A 21,206-nucleotide genomic window follows, 5' to 3' on the forward strand; every position below is an offset into this window, starting at 1 on the left:
TTTCAGATAAAAGATTTGGGAATTTTTTGGGGGGTTGCTTACAGGAAACACTCAGCTTGGCAAAAAAAAAAATGAAGGGGTCCTTTTAGTTTCAGCCTGGGCAGTTCTGCAGGGTGCTTAGCTGTAGTTGTAGTTGGACATGTAAGATGGTTGCTCCTGAGGGAGGGAGAGGATGGTTTAGAATTGTTCAAAATAGACTACCTCAGCACAAGATTAGTTAAAAAGTTCCAGACCAGAAATGCTTGGTTAAAACCCTGAATGTGTTGTTATTTGAAGTTGGTACAGTTCATGCTCAGTTATATGACAAATCAAGGATGAGTTCATCAGATTCTCATGGCTTGGAGTTGAAGCCACAATTACTTCAAACCCTTTGTGGGATACAAAAGGGATTTCTCTCAGGTTTTGAGTACGGTAATGGCATGTTGTTGGGAATAATGGGATTGTATTTCTACTGTGTGTTTCAAAATCTTAAAAAAGGTGTTATTTGGAAATAGCTTGGTTTATTCTACTGTATCTTCAATTTTCTTTGCATAATACTTACATTTTATCATTAAATACAAATCTACGACAGTACATGTTTTTGCTTCCGAGAAAGACGATCTTGATAAAACCAAAACATCGAAGTATGATCTATCAAGCACGATTTCAGTCCGGGATTTGACTTGTCCAGCAATATAAACAGAAATTGCTGGAAAAGCTCAGCAGGTCTGGCAGCATCTGTGGGGAGAAATCAGAATTAACGTTTCAGTAGACCCAAAACGTTAACTCTGATTTCTCCCCATAAAAGCTGCTAGACCTGCTCAGCTTTCCCAGCAATTTCCATTTTTGTCACTGATTTACAGCAACTGCAGTTCTTTTAGTTTTTAATTCTGTCCAGTAATGCCATCTTGAATCATAACGTAACTGAAATTCACACAACATAGTTAATCTTCTCTACTTACTTTGAATATGAACTAAATGCAAGATCATTGGAAAATTAAATGTGCAAAGGCATATACCTAGCTTTACATCTTCTATCCATAGAAGGGAGATCTTTCCATGCGAAGTATTGTACAGCATTTTTCCTTCCCATGTGCCATCCCAATCACCTAAAACATTATCCTGAAAACAGAAACATTAACATTTTAATAAAAGGAAAATGCTGTGGATGTTAGAAAGGCTACAGAAACGCAGGAGGTTTGACAGCATCTGTGGAGAAAGAAACAGCACTAACTTTGAGTCCAATAGGACTCTTCTTCAGAACTTGAAACATTAATTCTGTATCTCTCTCCATTACAGTTTAAAATTTTAATAGTATATTTTTATATTATATTAAGCAGCACTCTTCCATTGCTCAAGGGTTAAAAGCAACGCAGAAGTATGTATTTCTTTAATGATTAATAAATATTACATAGACGTGTAGTTATTTTATGGCTATGGCTTTCAGCTGACTTTTTTTTCCCCCTCCTTTTAGGGGATTTGTCTTCTCTCTAATTTGATTCTATTGTTATTTTGTTATTTGTTCACCGGATGTGGACATTGTCGGATAGGCCAGCACTTATTGTCCATTCCAAACAGCGACAATGAAAGAATGGCAATATATTTCCAATGATATGGACATGCTGGTGTTGGACTGGGTAGACAAGGTTAAAAAAAAACACAACACCAGGTTATAGTCCAATGGGTTTATTTGAAAAGACAAGCTTTCACAGCCTCACTCCTCCTTCAGGTTGTCTTGCAGGTGAACTTGCAGATAGTGATGTTCCCATGCATCTGGTACACTGGTTCTTCTAGGTGTTAGAGTTTCCAGGTTTGAAGGTGCTGATGAAAGCGATTTGGCAACCTTCTGTAGCACCAGTTCCAAATGGTAGACATTGCTAACATTGTGAATTTTTGGTGGAGGGAATAAATGTTTAAGATGATGGATGTGGTGCCAAACAAGAAAGCTGATCTTTCCTGGATGGTGCCAAGCTTCTCCAATGTTGTTGGAACTGTAAAATTATAGAAACCCTACAGTGTGCAAGCAGGCCATTCAACCCATCGAGTCCACACCAACCCTCCAAAAAGCATCCCTCACAGACCTAGCACCTCCCCCCACCCCCCCACTTAACCTACACATCTTTGGACTGTGGGAGGAAACCCATTCAAACACAGGGAGAATATCTGTGTGGAGTCTGCACAGTCACCCAAGGCTGGAATTGAGCCTGGGTCCCTAGTGTTGTGAGACAGCAGTGCGAACCACTGAGCTATTGTGCCACCCTACACTATACTCCCAGTTCGTCTCTTAATTCTCTCAAACTTTTACTGCAATAATGCATTCTCCTCCTTTCTCACTCCCTCACCAACACTTAAGGACCGCATATGATGAAGTGGGGAGAAGTGGGAGTGTTGTACCAAGGGAAAAAGTTGCTGATTGACTGACTCATGGCTCAGTATTGGATTCAGCACTGTTTCAATGGCATCAGATCAAATTCAGCAACTCAATGCAAAGTAGTGAAAAATGCTGACAAAAGCAAACTGGAAAAGACATGGAATTGGATGGGGTGGCTCAGAAGTTGGAGAATAAGTTGAACAAAGTATTTAAATAGGCAGAATAATGGCAAATAAATTCAATGTAAATATAAAATGAACTGGATGGAAAATTGACGTTTCGATTCAGGACCCTTCATCAGAAATGTGGAGGGGGAAGGGAGCTCAGAAATAAAGAGAGAGGGTAGGGGTGGGGCTGGGGAAGGTAGGTGGCATGGTGATAGGGGAGTACAGGTAGGTGGGGATTGGTCAGTGAGGTGGGAAGGGTGGATAGGTGGAGGAGAAGATGGACAAGTTGTGTCAGGTCAAGAAAGCAGGGATGAGAGGGTTGATCATGGGATGATGCCAGGGATGGGGAGATTTTGAAACTGGTAAACTCCACGTTTAGGCCACTAGATTCCGAGGCGGAATATGAGGTGCTGCTCCTCCAGTTTGCGGATGGCGTCGTTGTGACACTGGAGGTGGCCCAGGATGGAAATGTCACCCAGGGAATGGGAGAGGAAGTTAAAAGGAATGGGAGAGGAAGTTAAAAGGGTTCACAACCTGAAGGTGTTGTCGTTTGTTGTGGAAAGAGTGCAGATGCTCTACAAAACGGCTCCAAGCCTCCGTTGTCTCACCAATGTAGATGCGGCCGCGTCGGGAGCAGCGGATGCAGTAGACCATGTTGACGGATGTGCAGGTGAACCTCTGTCTAATCCAGAAGGTTTGTTTTGTGCCTTGAATGGAGATGAGGGGGAGGTAAGGGGGGAGGTGTAGGGGCAGGTATAGCACCACTTGTGGTTGCAGGGAAAGGTGCTGGGGGTGATGGGGTTAGTGAGGAAGTGTAGAACAGGCGAGGGAGTTGCGGAGAGAACAGTCCCTACAAAAGGCAGATAGTAGTGGGGAGGGAAATATATCTTTGGTTGTGGGGTCGGAATGTAGGTGACTAAAGTGGTGGAGACTTACACGTTGGATGTGGAAATTGGTAGGATGATACGTGAGGATAAAGGGGGATTCTGTCTTTATTTTTGTTGTGGGGGGGCAGGGCAAGAGGAGAAAATGTGAGGGCAGGGGTGCAGGAAACGCAAGAGATGCGGTTGAGGGCATTTTCAATCACCGAAGGGGCTAAGTTACAGTCCTTGAAATAGGAGGACATCTCCTGCACATCCCAGATGTCCTCCTTTTTTAAGGACCGCAATATCCCCTCCACCGCATGTTCCCCCTCCCCATTTCTGAAGAAAGGTCCTGAACTGAAACATCAACTTTCCTGCTCCTCTGATGCTCCTGGCCTGCTGTGTTCCTCCAGCTTCACACTTATTTCTGACTCCAGCATCTGCAGTTCTTATGATCTCTAAATGGAAAATTGAGTGACATGGGTTGTGAATGGTGCTGAAATAACACAAGGAAGGAGTCAAAACAAAAAACCAAAGCATCCTGGGAGATTTGTTAATACACAAGTCTACCAATCCATTGTAGCAGAACAAATAGGATATCAAACTGCACTGCTAAAACTATATAATACATGACACAGGAGGTAGTGATCAAGCTTTACAGTACCGTGCACTGGTCAGACTGCATCTTGAATTTGCACCTAACTAGGGCCACCCAGAGACCATCCAAGCGCTGAAGGCAGTACAGAGTCACAAGGTTTATTTGTGATGTCAGACTTGTCCAGAAGTGCTGGAGAGTCTTGTGTTTTTCAGTTTAGAAAGGAAGCATCTGAAAATGTATAATAGTGAAGGCAAATCTACGGATTCATTTAAGCAACGAAATGTCAGAATGCGGAATGGGCAGTCTTTACAATCTTTCTGGATGGATGAACTAGCAACTAAAACTTTTATTTGTCTGCAAGTAGACAGTTAATAAATCTAATACTCAAATTTATGATTTCTCAAAGTTATCAAAATATTAGTCAGAAGACCAGCAAATCCAGTATCTCATTTAAAAGGTTACACTAAACATCTTAACACTTAACGCTTCAAAAATATCTTACTTTAAGTACAAATTAAGTTGTATCAAGAGGAACATGAAAACTGATGGTAACAATTTATTTTCTTTCCGCAAGATAAAAAGGGCTTAGATTTACACCCACGATTCCCTTAACTATCTCCAATTATGCCTATACCATGGGAAAGATACAATAAAGGGTCTATATGTTGTTCCAACGGGAGAGAAGCATAGATGGAATGCAAATCTTTCTCTAAGCTGTGCATCGGTGCTATACTAACGGGCAAAGGGAGGTAAATTAAAAGCTTATTTGAAGTTGACATCTGTCAAGAGAATCAAAATGAGAAGAAATATTTATTAAAAGGAAAACTTTAACATAAATGCTTACCTCATTAGAGGTTTTCCTCAAGAAAAAGGAATATTGTATGTCTTTGCTGCAGAAGCACAAACAGAGTTGTCAAGCAACGAGACTTCACTTCCAATGGTTTATTTCAAGATACAAGTTATTGCTATCGACAACCTTCTAGCCCTCATCCAAGTGTTTATGTATGAGCTCACTATGAACACACAGTCAAGTTCTTCAAGCTGAACAGCGGAATGCTTCAGAACAATTCTATTAGTGCCTGAAGGTCTACGTATCCAAGACTTCTAACAGAAGATCACTAGTCAGCAATCAGGAACAAGGAACCTTTCTTTTCGTTGTGCAGGGGACACTGAAGCCATTTGTCAAGATCTGTAATAATATTTGCTAATACCTGCTGAACACTGGAGAAAGGGACAGAACCTATGACAGATGGAAGAAGGGTCCAGACCTGAAACATCAGCTTTCCTGCTCCTCTGATGCTGCTTGGCCTGCTGTGTTCATCCAGCTCGACACCTTGTTATCTCAGATTCTCCAGCATCGGCAGTTCCTACTATCTCTGTCTCTAACAGTATATTTGCATGTTACTATGATAGTCAGCATGATCAAGTAGTTTAAAGTCAAAAATGCAGCATTATGTTTTTCCAACTGAAATAAGTAGTAGTAAAAATTTTAACAAAGACAAACCAAAGAAAAAAAAAAGAGAGGAAGAATGCACAATGCATCCCATCCATAGAACAATACAATATGATGCCGTATTGCATTCTCCTTTATCCCTCATAGTTCCCCTTTAGTTTAGAACATTCTTTCAGATTTATCTTCCCAACTAAACTGGTATTGAGAGACTTCAGTGATTACAGATGGCAAAATTGTAACCACAAAGCTGTCCCCCATGAGCAGCTTTCAAAGACCAGGGCAGGAAAAGACTTTGTTTTAAATAAATTGTTGTCTTGGTCAACATCCATTGATTTTTGAATACTTTTGCATAAAGCAGTGAGTAATATGAACCTTGGCTCAACAATGGCACTAACATCCAAGTTGGATTGGTAGCCTCATTCATGCAGTAAGCAATTGGGGACATAGGCAACTGAGTGGGTGGGGGCGAGAGTGCGAGAGACAAAAAAAAAGACACTGCCGGTAAAATTCAGCAAGTCTGGCAGCATCTATTGGGAGAAATTAGGGTTAACGTTCAGGTCCAGTGACCCTTCTGCAGATTCTGATGGCAATACAGATGACTCTGAACTGCCCTCTATATAGCCTAGTAAGCTACTCAGTTCAAGAGTAATTGGGAATGGAGAATATGCTGACTTTGCCAGTGACACCCATGAACAAATTTTAAAAAAATTTAAATTGAGAAAGCCGTGCAGTTTTCTGCACCATCCTCCGGGTGCTCTGGTTTCCTCCCACAGTCCAAAGATGAGCAGGTTAGGTGGATTGGCCATGCTAAATTGCCCGTAGTGTTCAGGGAGGTGTAGATTAGGTGGGTTATAGAGGGATGGGTCTGGGTGGGATGCTCCAAGGTTCAGTGTGGACTTGTTGGGCCGAAGGGCCTGTTTCCACACTGTAGGGATTCTACGAAATTAGGCTCAATAGTTCCTAAAAGGCAAAAATATTAGTTTATGCTCACCCACAGAAACATGCTACAACTGGTTGTAAATATAGCAGCAAAACATATTCCACAGCAGACACAAAATCATAAACACTTATAAACACTCACCATATCAACACCTAGAAAATAGCCATAGTCTTCTTTTCCTGACAGCAGGCCACAGAATACGACTGTTCCATACACAACTTCATCATCAATAACGGTAGACACCCTCGAGTTAATTTCTATGGCAGACTTGCCACTATACAAAAACATTTCATCACTGCCAGATTCGAGATCAGCGTCATCTTCCTCTTCAACAAGTTCCAGTTTGTCGAAAGGAACAAAAACTCCACAATCATCATCACAGCAAAAGAGTTGCTTTCCTTTGTACGAGCCATCTGTGTAGCCTTGATTCCTGCCTTCTTCCTGTTAAATAAGAGACATTAACAAAATAGACTCTAGAAGCAAATGAATGGAGAAACAAAGCTATTATACTAAGGAAACTTTTATCCATAAACAAACTATCATAATCCTGCTATAACAGGATGTACAATGGCATTCAATGGCCAACAATTAAAACATAGTGGGAAAACAGTTGTTTGATTCAGCGCTACATTATGTGAGAAAATAATTCTGCATTCCAAACCCAAGTGACTGCCTACAGAGCTAAAAAATAAATCAACAAGTTCCAAGCATTGATGATGAGTTTTAAAGCCAAATGAACTAACTCAGGAATGTCACAGGTTTTTCCACTTCTGATGCAAGAAGATCAACTGTCTCTCCCCAGGGCAGTTCCCATTCATTGTAGGACATACAGTGCATTCCCTTTAATAACCAAGGTACTCATTTTTGTTTTGACAGGTTTATTGCTGAATTCTCCAAATGGGAAAAAAAGTATACCAAATGTTTTAGTTCATGCAAGAGAAACGCACGAGAAAGACAATATCCAGTTCAGATAACTCCGGCATCCTACCATTACATACCTGTTTACTAGACAATACAGATTTCTGAGAACACAAGACATTCAGATCACTTAAAAAAAACAAGAAGAATGTGAAGACCTAAGAATTCTAATAGATTTTTCCTACTTATTTCTTATCCATTCATGCATTTAGTCAGTCAGCAAAATTCTCCCAATTATTATACTTTGCATTTAGACCACAGAATATTTTAAGTAATCCTAATATTTTGCCCTGGTAACACCTTTCAATGTGAACCTTTGAAATGTGATCCTACATATGCAAAAAGTTCAAATATATAGGTCTAAATGACTTGGATAAGGGTTTCAAACATATGGTAAAGTTTAAGAAAGTAAGCAAAAATAAGTTCTAAATTTCAAACAAGTCACTTAAGGAAACTTGATTCAGAGATTACAAATTAATTTGAGGCGAGTGTAAAATGATGATATTGGGAGCAAGTGATCAGAGTAATAAGCATACACACATGTACTCTGCTCATCAGAAAAGAGATTGTGTATTGTGCTTAAAAAATAGCTGCTGGAACCATTAGCTAGCTTCAGTAAAAACAAACAAGATGTGTTGCAGTAACAGAGGATCAGAATACAAATCAAGGTGAAAACAGGTCTAAGTACTGACTAGCCCACATGGTGTGCTACGGCACCATAACACATTTCGGATAACATTGAGAAAAGAACAAAGTAACACTGACAGGATACCATACGTCAATATTGTGAGGGGAAAGTCCAAAAGAAACTCATTTTAAACACTACAAAACTACTTCCTAGATTCTAGGGGATTTAAGGTCATCAGCTGATTTATTAATCATTTTACTTCCTAGGGCATTATACATTGGAAATCAAGATCTGTTCTGTCTAACCATTTTATCTTGATGTTTCAAAAGAATGTGATGACAGACCATCCTAAAACAGTACACCACAGAAACAGTGACTAAAATAACACAATTAAAGCACATGGAATAGTTTGGAGAACTTAATTTATAGAATTTTTTCTGACACCATACAAACATAAACAGGAAAACTGAACTCACTAAAACCAAATGCATCATGATTGAGAAAAAAAAATAAGTGGTGCAAACAATGCAGCAGAGCAAAGTAGATGCAACTTAAACAACAACCGACACAAAATAGAAGTCAGGATAACAGACAGACGCATTGGGAGAAATGGGTCGGCCTCTGGCAAACAAATATCATAAATGTACTATTTTAGGTAGTCCCAATGTCAAGCATTTATACAGAACAAGATTAGTTGAAATATAAAAATAAAAGAAAAACAGGAGTAGGCTGTTCAGCCCTTCGAGCCTGCTCAGCCAGCTGTACCATTCCTGCTTTCCACCCCAATACCCTTTGATCCCTTTAGCCATAAAAACTATACCTAACTACTTCTTAATAATATTCAAAGTTTTGGCCTCAATTGCTTTCTGTGGCAGAGAATTCCACAGTTTACCACTCTGTTGGGAGAAATTTCTTCTTATCTCAGTCATAAATGGCCTACCCCGTCTCCTTCGACTGTGACCCCATAGCTCTTAAGCAAGAGAAAGACAGGGTGAGGTATTATAAAAGCAGATAATTGCCAGGATAATTAAATACAGAACAAAAAGAAAAGAATTTTGCCTTCATCACGTAAGGCTCTGGTTAGGTCTCGTGGAAAATGTAAGATCATTCAAAACAGGAGCAGGAGTAAGTATTTAGCCCATCCAGCTTGCCGCACCTTTTAAAAAAAAAAAGGTTATGGCTTAGGCCTTAGTCCCATTTTTATGCTGCAAACCCCACCTGTATAATGCTCGAGACCTTTGTAGATCAAAACCACTGCGTAATTTACTGCTGAATATATTTAGTAACTCTCTGGAGCAGAGAATTCTGAAGACTAACAATGCTTTGAGAGAAGTGATTCCTCTGCATTATTTGTAAACTGTCCCCTAGTTCTAGATTCCATGGGGAGGGAGGGTGTTGTCGTCACCTTCTCAGCATCTATCCTATCAAATCCCTCAGAATCTAATGTGTCTCAGTGGCATCACTTCTTCCATGTTCTAATGAGTACACCCAACCTGCTCAATCTTTCCTCATAATCCAACCTCTTCATCTCAGGAATCAGCTAGTGAACTCTGTCTGAACTGCTTCCAATGCAAGTTTGTCCCTTGTCAAGTAGGTACACTCATACATGATACTCTAGGTGCAATCTCACCAATGTCATCTATAGTAGCAAGGTTCCCCTTCCTTTATACTTCATCTCTCTTGCAATAAGAGGGGAACATTGCCTGCTGTATGCTTAACTTTTTGTCATACATGTACAGGGACACTCATAACTCTGCACAGCAGCATTCCACAGTCTTTCTCTGTTTACACATTATTCTGCTCTTCCTACAAAAGTGGACAACCTATTTCGTACATTTTATTCCATCTGCCAAATTTTAGCCTATTTAATCTGGTAAACCTTCACTGCACTCTCTACCACAAGAGCATCCTTTCTCAGGTAGGGAGACCAAAACTGCACACAATATTCAGGTGTGGCCTCACCAATGACTTGGACACTTGCAGCAAGACATTTTTGTTCCTGTACTCAAATCCTCTTGCTATGAACGCCAGCAGACCATTTGCCTTCTTTATGGTCTGCTACATGTACATGCTGACTTTCAGCAAGTGCTGCACAAGGATATTCATGAATTGTTGAACATGCCTGTCTTTTGATTTACAGCCATTCAAATAATAATAATAATCTGCCTTCCTATTTTTGCAACCAAAGTGGATAATCTCATATTCATCTAAATAATGCTGCATCTGTCATGCATTTGCACACTCCCTCACATGGTCCAAATCACACTGCAACATCTCTACATTGTCCTCACAATGCATCCTTCCACTCAGCTTTGTCTCATTTGCAAATTGAGATATTACATTTAGTTCCCGCATCTAAATCATTATCATATATTGTGAATAGCTGGGGTCCTTGTACCTGTATTCCACAAGTCACTGCCTGCCATGCAGAAAAAGCCCATTTATTCCTTCCGAGATAGTAGGAACTGCAGATGCTGGAGAATCCGAGACAACAAGGTGCAGGGCTGGATGAAGGGCTGGATGAACACAGCAGGCCAAGCAGCATCATAGGAGCAGAAAGGCTGACGTTTTCTGATGAAGGGTCTAGGCCCGAAACGTCAGCCTTTCTGCTCGGCCTGCTGTGTTCATCCAGCCCTGCACCTTGTTGTCTCATTTATTCCTTCTGTTTTGTCTGCAAATCTATTTTCTATCCATCTCAATACTCCACACCAAATCCCATGCACATTAATTTTACACTCTATTCGCATAGGTGGGACTTCGTCAATAGCTTTCTGAAAGTCCAAATAAACCATGTCCACCAGCTTCCCTTGATCAACTCAACTAGTTAAATACATGAAGAATTCCAATAAATTTGTTAGGTGTAACTTCCCTTTTTATAATCCATACTGACTGTATCTCAGTCTACCACTATTTTCTAAGTGCTTTGCTATAAAATCCTTGATAACGAACTGAAGCATCTTCCCCACTACTGGTATCAGACTCACTGGTCTATAATTCCCTGTTTTCTCTCCACCATATTTTTTTAAACCAGTGGGATTACATTAGCTATCCTCCAATCTGAAAGAACTGTTCCAGAGTCTCAAGAATCTTGGAAGATGGCCACCAATACATCCACTATTTCTAGGGCCACTTCATTAAGTGCTCTGGGATACAGATTATCAGACCCTGACAATTTATCAGCCTTCAATGCCACCAACTTCTCCAACACTATTTCTCTACTAATACAGATCTGAATGGTCTTGGTACTTTTAAAAAAAAATTCATTCACAGGACGTGGGCATCGCTGGCCAGGCCAGCATTTATTGCCCATCCCTAATTGCTCAGACAGCAGCTAAGAATCAACCACATCGCTGTGGGTCTGGAGTCACATGTAGGCCAAACCAAATAAGGATGGCAGTTACCTTCCCTAAGAGATATAAGTGAACGAGACAGATTTTTCTGACAATTGACAGTGGTTATTAGACTCTGGAGATCCAGACTTTTATTGAATTCAAACATCTGCCATGGTGGCAATCAAACCCGAGTGCTCAGAACATTACCTGGATCTCTGGATTAACAGCGATAATATCACAAGGACATCGCATCTCCCAAACCTGAGACCAGACGATGGCTGGGATCGATTCCAACATTTACAAAGGCAGAAGTTAGGCTAACTAGCTTATCATTTTCCTTCTCTCTTCTTTCTTGAAGATGTTACATTTGTGATTTTTAAATTAATCCCTTCCAGAATTGAGGGAATTTTGAAAGATTACAATCAATGTCTCCATTATTTTTGCAGCCACTTCCTTTAAGTAATGTGGCCAGTTTTGATCCACTTATTGCAAATAATGTAGAAATCTTTGAAGAGGTACAGTGAAAGACCACTGACATCCAGTTTAAAAATCCATAATTCCCAGAATAGAAATTAAAATGTGCCTTTTTTTAAAACTCTAAAACAAGTACAGACAACCACGATATTTAGAATAATGAAAGGATTACATTCGGCTCATGTACAAAAAGCATTTAGTTTGGATAGGTAAGGAGCACCAACAGAGACAACATACTTTCCTCAAGCATAGAAGTATATTAGATTTATTCATTTGTTTTTCCAAGTGTTATTGCCCTATGGAGATAGAAACCTGCAAGGGCACATTCACTGAAAACATTCACAAATGAAACTGGACAAGTTCCTGACAGCAGACATTTCCCATCACAGAACAAAGATGATTATACAATGTGAGTTCCATGGCACTTAAGTAGCTTACAGTCTTTCTGAACCCACAACAGAATCTGTGGCAATACTTATATCAGGAAAATGTCTGACAGTCAATATTTCATGTGACTCAGACAACAGACACTGACCAATCTGCTTTCTATTTCCAGTATTTTCTGCTTTTAGTTTAGACTGGATATGGGCCTGGAATTTTGCCCACCTTCCATTTTCGAAAGATTATTTATTCCCCATTTCCTTTCAACTTTGTCGCTGGTAGAGCCAGGATTTTATTTTTTTTTTTCTGTAGCAGATGCTAGGATCTTGAAGCTGGATTTGGAAGCTGCAGAATCTCTCTTCCTGCTTCTCTTTCTCGGTTTACTCTTGATGTTTTGTCCTCCTAGACCGGAGAATTGCCTGTGAGACAATCTATTTTACTAAATTTGCCTTTGCCAAAGGTGTTTTTATTGGGATGTTACTATATTGGAACAGTTACTGTTTAGCAGTCAAATCATCTATTATTCTGTTAATCCTACTGGAAAACTTAATTATTCCAATTTCTTCTGTATTTTGTTGTATTTTAACTATAATGCATGAATGAAGCGTGTTGTGATTTAAATCGGTAGTTCGACCAATTGATTTTCAGCCAGAACGCAATGCCTGACACTTGCCTTTAAGATAAAAAAGTTAGGGTCTAGGCTATCTTCTGAATATATTTGAGGGTGCAGTCTGGTCCATAGCAGACTCAACATTCTCATGGTTATTTTCAGTTCACAAATAAGAAGAACGTATGTCATATGAAAACTACATAGGTCTAGTACTTCATTAAAAGAAAGATCATAAAAAAACTTCAATTATCATTTGGAGATTTTTCCATGTCAACTGGTCATAGCAACTCCAATTTCCTGTAACGTCAGTATGTGCACTGAAATGTAAGTATAACCGTCAGACACATCATCTTACATAATTTCACCCCTATTTCTTCCGGAACAGAAGACAGAGAGAGGGTGAGAGAAATAAAGATGGTGTGACAGACAGCAAGAGAGGGTCACAAAGAGACAGAGAGAGGGCACAGGGCAGAGAAAGTGGTGAGCGCATGTGCCAGAGGTTTCATGCTTGCCTGCAAGATATAGGGTGAGCAAGTGCACGAGAGGTAGAGGGCGAGCGCACACAAGGGAGATGGGATGAGCACACAAGAGAGAAAGTGAGCATGCACACGAAAGAGAGTGAACGCAACAGAGAGAGAGTGAGCATACCTCATTACAAAGAGTGAGCGTGCATATGGCAGAGAGGATGACCATGCGTGAGAGACAGGTTGAGACAATGTGACAGACAGAGAGAGAAGAGCTTGCACGACAGGCAGACAGTGCAAGAGCGAGGGTTAACAACAAGGCAGGACGTGAGAGAGAGTGAGGGTAAGTGAGCACCCACATGAGACAGACAGGAAGGGTGTGCACGTACAAAATTGTGCAAGAGGGGTAGCAAGCGCCCGAGAGAAGGCGAACACATGAAAGAGAGCAGGCAGGCGCACTTATGTGAGAGAGAGACAGTGTGAGAGAAGGCAAGCACAGGCAAAAGAGATTTCAAGCACAAGAGAGTGAGAAGTCAGGCGCACGAGAGAGGATCAGCACAGAAGAGAGAGACAGAGGATGAGCGGTAGACAGAGAGCGCAAGTGCCAGACAGTAGGCAAGCACACACGAAAGAGAGTTTTCAAAGGCCTGTGAAAAAGAGACAGAGTTCGAGAAACAGATGGAGGATGAGTGTGAGACAAAGAGCGTACACAAGTGCCAGACAGTAGGCAAGCACCAGACAGTAGGCAAGCACATGCCAAAGAAGGAAGGTGGAAAGAGAGAGAGAGGAGCAGAGTGCATGAGACAGATTGGACGAACTTGTGCGAGTGAGCACGTGGGCGACGGAGAGCAGCTGACCGCACAGGTCCTTTGTCTACCACACCATGTCATGCTGCCTGAACATCCCATCTTAAAAGGGGAGAAAAGTACAAAAAAAAGAAGAGATTTTCAAAACAGCCATGAATTAAAAATGACAAGATGCCTCGAAGGCAGAACCTGCAAATGATAACTGTACTAAAACACCTGCTTCAACTTATTTGAAGAAAAGACTTGAGTAGTCTACTAAGATTTTAATTTCCTATCTTCATTCAGGATTATTTCAGATGGATGTAGAATAATGACTTCAGCACATTCCATTGGACTCCACAAACTAAGAAAATCGTTGGCTTTTTCAGAGCAGGTATGCAGGATGACTTGTAAATACAGAAGAGGAGTCAATTTAAGTATCGTGGTCTCTAATTACTGAATACCTAAATTAGAAGGGAAAGACACATCTCTTATCCAACTCAGAGATAGTAGGAAACAGGGTCTGAAGAAGGGTCCAGACCTGAAACGTCAGCTTTCCTGCTCCTCTGATGCTGCTTGGCCTGCTGTGTTCAGCCAGCTCTACATCTTGTTGTCTCTTATCCAACTCCATTTTACATTTTACAATCATTTACCTTATTAAACAGAAGAAACAGAAAATAACGCGAGTACTTACCAATAATTCCACTCCAAAACACAATTCACACAGCAACTTGCTCTGCAACAATGAGCCCTTGAATCGTACAATACCAGGCAGTTTTTCTCCTCCGGCCCGCAGTTGAACTTTAACCTTTGAATCGTAATCAATTTGGAGTGCTTTCTGCAGTTTTGGCTTGTTTTTGGACAGAGCATGCCTCTCCTCACAGGTTGAAACAGCTAAAAGCAATTCAGCCACCCTCCCCTCAATTTCTTGCAAATCTTTTTCTTCAACAAGCATGGTGTTATATGGTTGTTCTAAGCATTGCACAGTGACAATCCCTCTCTTATTTTTGTTACTATGAATGTTTGATAGTGGAGGACCACGATCATGAAGCATTAACATGCTGCCTCTTACTATTCTCAATGGCATTTGAGTATGTTTATTAATTGCATTACACTCTTGAGCAACCAAATAATACTTAGGTTCATCTCGAAGTGTCACGTTGGATTTCTCTTTGTTCCACGTAGCAGAACTCAACATGATGCAAGTTTTAACTTAAACGTGATGACTGTATCGCAAAAGTTAACTTGTTATGATTGTAAAGGCCAGGAAAGATATCTACTTTTCATTCTGCTGATCATATTAAATAGATTTTGCAGCAGAAACAAATTCTTCAGGCAAATAGCATTTCTCACTGGATCATTAAACTGGATATCTGAAAAGAAAAAAAGTATTTTAATATTATTCCAACTATTTTATGACTTTTTTGTTTTGACACAAAATACAAAGAAGGGGTGAATCATACACACGACTTATTAAGCAAAAATTTATAACTGTTTTAAGTGCAAATGCAAATTTATAGACACAAGAATATTCCAGTTTGGTTACAGCGTTAATAATCATGCGGTCTGGATTAATGATCTCAAAACAATTTAAATTCTACCATGGCGGCTGAAGGAATTTACATTCAAAAACAAGGTGGACTTCCAGACAAACAGACCTCTTTCTGTCCAGAACTCGACACCGACCCTGATGTGGCACCCCATAATCCGAGCAGTCTCAGAGAAATGGCCTGTGCCTTTCAGGATGGCATGGTGACATTTGCAAATGGACTGTTGCAGCATACTCTCCACTTCATGTTTGCCCACCACTCAGATACACCTTGGCATAATGTTTTACCCTCTGGCAGCTGAGATTCCCAGTGGAAAGCCCTCTATAAAAGGGGCCCTTCCATTTTCCATTGGGGATCTAGGGGAAGAGTTGCATATAGCAGGCCCAATCAATCATAAGTTATTCATTACACCGGGTGACAGGCCACATGTAGTGATTTGGGGCCAGGATGAAACTGTTTTTCATGTTTAAGTTGAAACTCTTCATCTGTAGCCCTACTTTAGTTTTTTTGAAGGGGTTGATCCTCAATTTTTGATTGCACTTCAGCTCCATGCTTATGCTTTCTGGGCACCCCATGGACAGGCAGACAGCCAGAGGGCCATTATCAGGTCCAGGCAGCGAGCCATGGAGGAGATCATGTGCCTATGTGCCCTTCTTTCAAAATTATGTCCATAGTCAGGTGTCCACTGAGAAGGGGCATGCAATGTTCACCAGCATGATAAAGGCCAACTGAGGCTGACAGGTATCAAAAGGGTTGAGATGCATCATCACCCTGAACAATGTTATTTCGATTTTAAGTTTCAGTTCACCTTAAATAAGTTTTCATTAGTGTGTACTTTTGTTTGTATCCAATCAGTGGCTGCCTAACCATTTTTGTTATGTACAGCTTAAAAGAGTAGGAACTCATCCGGTTCACTCACATGCTTTATGGAACCTGCTGTTCTTAACCAAAAAGGGTATATTTAGTGGCTCCAGAACTACAGCAATGTGGTTGAATCTTAACTGTGTTCTGAAAAGGCCAAGAACTACCTAACAGACAGGTCAAGCAACAATATGGCAGTCTACTGTCAGATTCACATTTTTCAGCCCACATTCCACCCTTCTCCAACAGCATTTCTGGGTGTGTGCTGAAAGTGGGACACAATGTTTCAAGGCATCAGGTCAAATGCAGGTAAGGAAACCTCCGGCTAATTAGTAGTTATCACTCTCCCTCAAGCTGGTGGATCAATACTCTTCCATGTCAAACATCACTTGAAACAAACCCTGAGGGGCAGTAACAACACAGAAGATATTCTGAATGGAGGACTTCCCACGCCGATCATCAAGAATGATTTTTGGCAGAACTGATCAAGCCATGACGAATATAACTAACAAACAGTGGAAGCTAGTGAGAATACCAGCATGAGAAAAGATAATTGGCCCTGTGCTCTTCAATCTATCTGCTGCAGTTACATCTACCCAAGTGGTGGCCTGAGTGATTGCAGTCCAAAATCTCATTGTTGCACCCTCTTTTGAAATGTACTGTATAGGATAGATTCAGAACAGATCAAGCAGCTAAAAACTGTACATGGAGATACCATCGGCCTGCAGCAACAGCAGAACTGAATTCCAAGACAATCTGTATTCTCATAACCCAGCATATTCCTCCCCCTCCCATTAACATCAAATCCCAGGATAAATCCTTAATCATAATCTCCACCACCATTAAGGATTAAGGACTAGGAAAACCACCAGCTGCAATTTCTCTCCAAGTCATACGTCACCCTGACCTGGAAACATCATTGTTGCTGGTTCAGTATGATGAAACTCTCTACCCAAAGGCATTGTGAAAGTAACTGAAGCAGTGGTTCAAGAACGTGGCTCACCAATACCGTCACACAAGGGATGGCACATTACATGATTAAATTCCCATGTAATTTTCTTTTAAAAAGTCATTAGATTTATCCAACTGAACAGTAAATTTTAAAAATGTATTGAATTCAAGCCATTGATTTTATTTTGTTCTTAAAATAACATACCACCTTGTAACAACCAAAGAGATGATTTGCCTTTGTCAGAGTGAAGTTTTCAGTTTGTGAATGTTTGAAGGTCTAAGCTGTCAACATTAACAATAAGAGAAAAAAAAGTGTTTGCTTTTAAGCCAGCCTTACTGGTCAGAACCTGTCCAGGGCTGTCCTGTTTTCAACTGTGCCATGAAAGAACCATAACAGAACCCAATCCCAGTCCCCTAACAAAAATCTGAATTCTCAGAGGCAAAATTTACTTCCTTCTTAAGTCTTACATTGACAAACTTTTCAATGTTCTACAGTCTAATGTACTCAATTAAGAAAAAAACTCTAAATACATTTAGATTATATATTTTAATGCACTGAATGTATCTCCCACTATCAACATCCTGAGGCTTACCACTGACCAGAAACTGAACTGATCTAGCTATCTAAATACTGTGGCTACAAGAACTGGTAGCAGGCTAGGAATCCTGCAGCAAGTAACTCACCTGCTGACTCCTAAACCCGGTCCACCATCTACATGGCACATGTCAGGGATGTGATGGAATACTCCCCACTTATTTGGATGAGCATAGCTCCAACAGCATTGAAGAAACTCCACACTATCCAGGAAAAAGCAACCCACTTGATTTGGTCCACACCCCTACACCTCTGACGTACAGTAGCAGCAGTGTATACCATCTACGAGATGCGTGCAGAAATTCTCTCAGGTTCCTAAGACAGCACCTCCCAAACCCACAACCACTACCACTTAGAAGAACAAGGACAATTGGTACATCGGAACAAAACAACACATAACTGTTGCAGAGGTACTGTGTAACATACTGAGGTAAAGTACTGTGGATGTTGATTGCAATAAGTGCCACAGGATGGTGAAGAGACACAGTGTTGCAGAAGGAATGGTCCTTGCAGAATGCTGATAAGGGAGGGGAGAGGAAGATGTGGAGGCATCCTGCTGGACGTGATGTAAATGGCAGAGGATGATCCTTTAAATGCAAATGCACAGGGGTTTCCCTATTATTGCTCTGACAGAGAGGGAAAGATTTGAGGGCAGAAGTAGCAAGCTCCATAACAGGAATCTAAGGTTGAAGAAAAATGAACCGAGACACCTTGGAGTGCAGGTTCATAGTTCCTTGAAAGTGGAGTCGCAGGTAAATAGGATAGTGAAGGAGGCAATTGGTATGTTTGCCTTTGTTGGGCAGTGCATTGAGAATAGGAGTTGGAAGGTCATGTTGCAGCTGTAGATGACATAGTTAGACCACTTTTGGAATACTGTGTACAATTCTAGTCACCCTGCTAATAGGAAGGTTGTTATGAAACTTGAAAGGGTTCGGAAAAGATTTACAAGGATGTTGCCAGGGTTGGGCGTTTTGAACTATAGGGAGAGCCTGAATAGGCTGGGGCTATTTTCCCTGGAGAGTCAAAGGCTGAGGGGTGACCTTACAGAGGTTTATAAAATCATGAGGGGCATGGATAGGATAAATAGACAAGGTCTTTTTCCTGGGATGAGGGAGTCCAAAACTCGAGGCATAGGTTTAAGGTGAGACGGGAAAGGGACCTAAGGGACAATTTTTTCACTCAAAGGGTGGTGCATGTATGGAATGAGCTGCCAGAGGACGTGATGGAGGCTAGTACAATTACAACATTTAAAAGGCATCTGGATGGTTATATGAATAGGAAGGGTTTAAACAGATAATGGGCCAAATACTGGCAAATGGTACTAGATTTATTCAGGATATCTGGTCAGCATAGACGAGTTAGACCAGAGGGTCTGTTTCTGTGCTGTACATCTCTACGACTCTAAAAAAGAAAAAAATGTCAGAAGCTCCCCTTCAAAAAGTGGCATCATCAAAACAGGTGCAACAAATAAACTGGAAGAACAGGTGGAGTGCTTACAGGAAGCAGGATGGGAGGAAGTGTAGTCTAGGCAACTAAAGGAGTCAGGGGTTTGTAACAGACATTAGTTTTACCATTCAGTTCCAAAGAAACATCATATTGGAACCAACCATTAACGCTCTTTCTCTTCCTGCTGATGAGAGTCCAGGCAGTACCAAGTAGAAGGGCACAGCAAACTGGCTGCTCCCCTAATCTCACTAGCAACCCTACTACCTACAGTTTCATTACCATGGCAGCCTCCCAACTCCCTGCTGTGCCTCTTATTTTTACCCCTCCCCATACGCCACCTGGTCATCCTGGAAAGAATGGCAATATAATTCCAAGCAAGATAGTGTGTGGCTTAGAGGAAAAAATTACAAGTGATAACATTCTGGCATTTGCTCGGTTGCCCTTGTGAGTGGTACCAAGCTATTAAGGGAGGTTTGGTGAGTTGCTGCAGTGCAACTTCTATACAGTAAACACTGCTGCCACTTTGCTCTGGTGGTGGAGGGAACGAATGCGTAAGGTGGTCAGTGCAACACGGATGTCTGCCAGGGGTGTACTCCCTCAAACGAAAACATCATTTCTTGGAGAAATAACTTTTAAAAGTCAAGGTTTCCCCGAGTGACTCAGTACATAAACGCACCATGTGCTACAGTGCTTCCTGCTTCAAAGCAAAGCTTCCAATCTGCAGCGAAACTAGTTCAACCAGGGGCTGTGGCCAGGAGCGCACAGAATGATTTCAGTATTTCCAAGCTGAAGACTGGAAAAAAATAGGGAGATTCCCATTTCTTCACCCCCCGACCCCCTTTCTGTTTCGTATTACTATTGGATCCTGACAACGTCAACCTCAGCCCTAAAGCCCCCAACAACCAGGGTGGTCTGCACATTTGCAGAAAGGCAACCGGCATCTTCAAGAGCAGTAACGGAAAAGAATATATTTACATGTAACCATCAGGAAGACCGAGTGACGGGTGTCATCCTGCTGAGGGGCACATTTACACGATCCGGGCCGAGGTGGCCGTCAGCTGCAGCGGCAACAGCCCCAGGGCTGGATACCTCTGGCACTGTAGCTGTCAGGGGGATCCTGGGCACTGAGGGGACGGGTGGCCGGGCTGGGATAGGCCGGGGACCCCTTCCCCCACTCGCCGGCCCACCTCACTCACTCACACATACACACATTCCGGGTTCACTTACAAAACCGGCGATCCTCTGTTCTGTCTCTCAGGACTTAATGCGAGATAAAGAACCGAGCGGGTCCCAGACTTTCACGAAAACGAAAACGACGACGACGACGACGACGACGACCCGGAGCCGATGTAAATAAAGGAACATTCCCGACCAGACCTCACCGTGCCAAGTCCCACCTCTTCCCCCACGTAACCGGCACGGACCTCTACCTGCTATTGGCCGAACCTCCACACAGGGGCGCCCAATCGACGGAGGCGCTGTCCACTTCCCGATCGGTGGTTGGCTAGTGGAGGTGGCAATCATTGATGTCATTACGCTTCCGCTTTCAGGTTTGCCGTGGAGAGCAGGGGCTGGGCATGCGTACATTGTGCACCGGCTTCCCGGGAGGGGGGCGGGGCCTGAGTGACAGCGCGTTCACCTTATGCCAGCAGCAATTGACAAGCTGGCGCCTAGAGTTATTGGCACACTGCATGTTGCTGTGCAACAGAAAGTCACATCTCCAATTCACAGCATGTTGTTCTGAAACCCATGTTTAGGATCTACCCTGTATTTGAACTATAAAGATTATTGCCAAAATAATATTACTCCACCCCTTTCGTGTTAATATTTCCGCACGATT

General features: G+C 41.6%; 1 protein-coding gene across 1 annotated transcript; it reads right to left on the reverse strand.

The window, feature by feature from the left end:
• Positions 1 to 881: 881 nt before the first annotated feature.
• Positions 882 to 20,769, reverse strand: LOC125484929 (ubiquitin carboxyl-terminal hydrolase CYLD-like). The gene is made up of 5 exons (XM_048605539.1): positions 20,594 to 20,769; positions 14,658 to 15,336; positions 6,513 to 6,812; positions 999 to 1,101; positions 882 to 903 (listed from the first exon to the last, which is right to left on the reverse strand). The coding sequence occupies exons 2-5, from the start codon at positions 15,159 to 15,161 to the stop codon at positions 893 to 895; spliced, it is 918 nt and encodes a 305-aa protein (XP_048461496.1). The 5' UTR covers positions 15,162 to 15,336; positions 20,594 to 20,769; the 3' UTR covers positions 882 to 892.
• Between the last annotated feature and the right edge of the window lie 437 nt (positions 20,770 to 21,206).

The sequence above is a fragment of the Rhincodon typus genome, chromosome 15 (genome assembly GCF_021869965.1).
Source record: "Rhincodon typus isolate 14 chromosome 15, sRhiTyp1.1, whole genome shotgun sequence".
Classification (NCBI taxonomy): Eukaryota; Metazoa; Chordata; class Chondrichthyes; order Orectolobiformes; family Rhincodontidae; genus Rhincodon; species Rhincodon typus.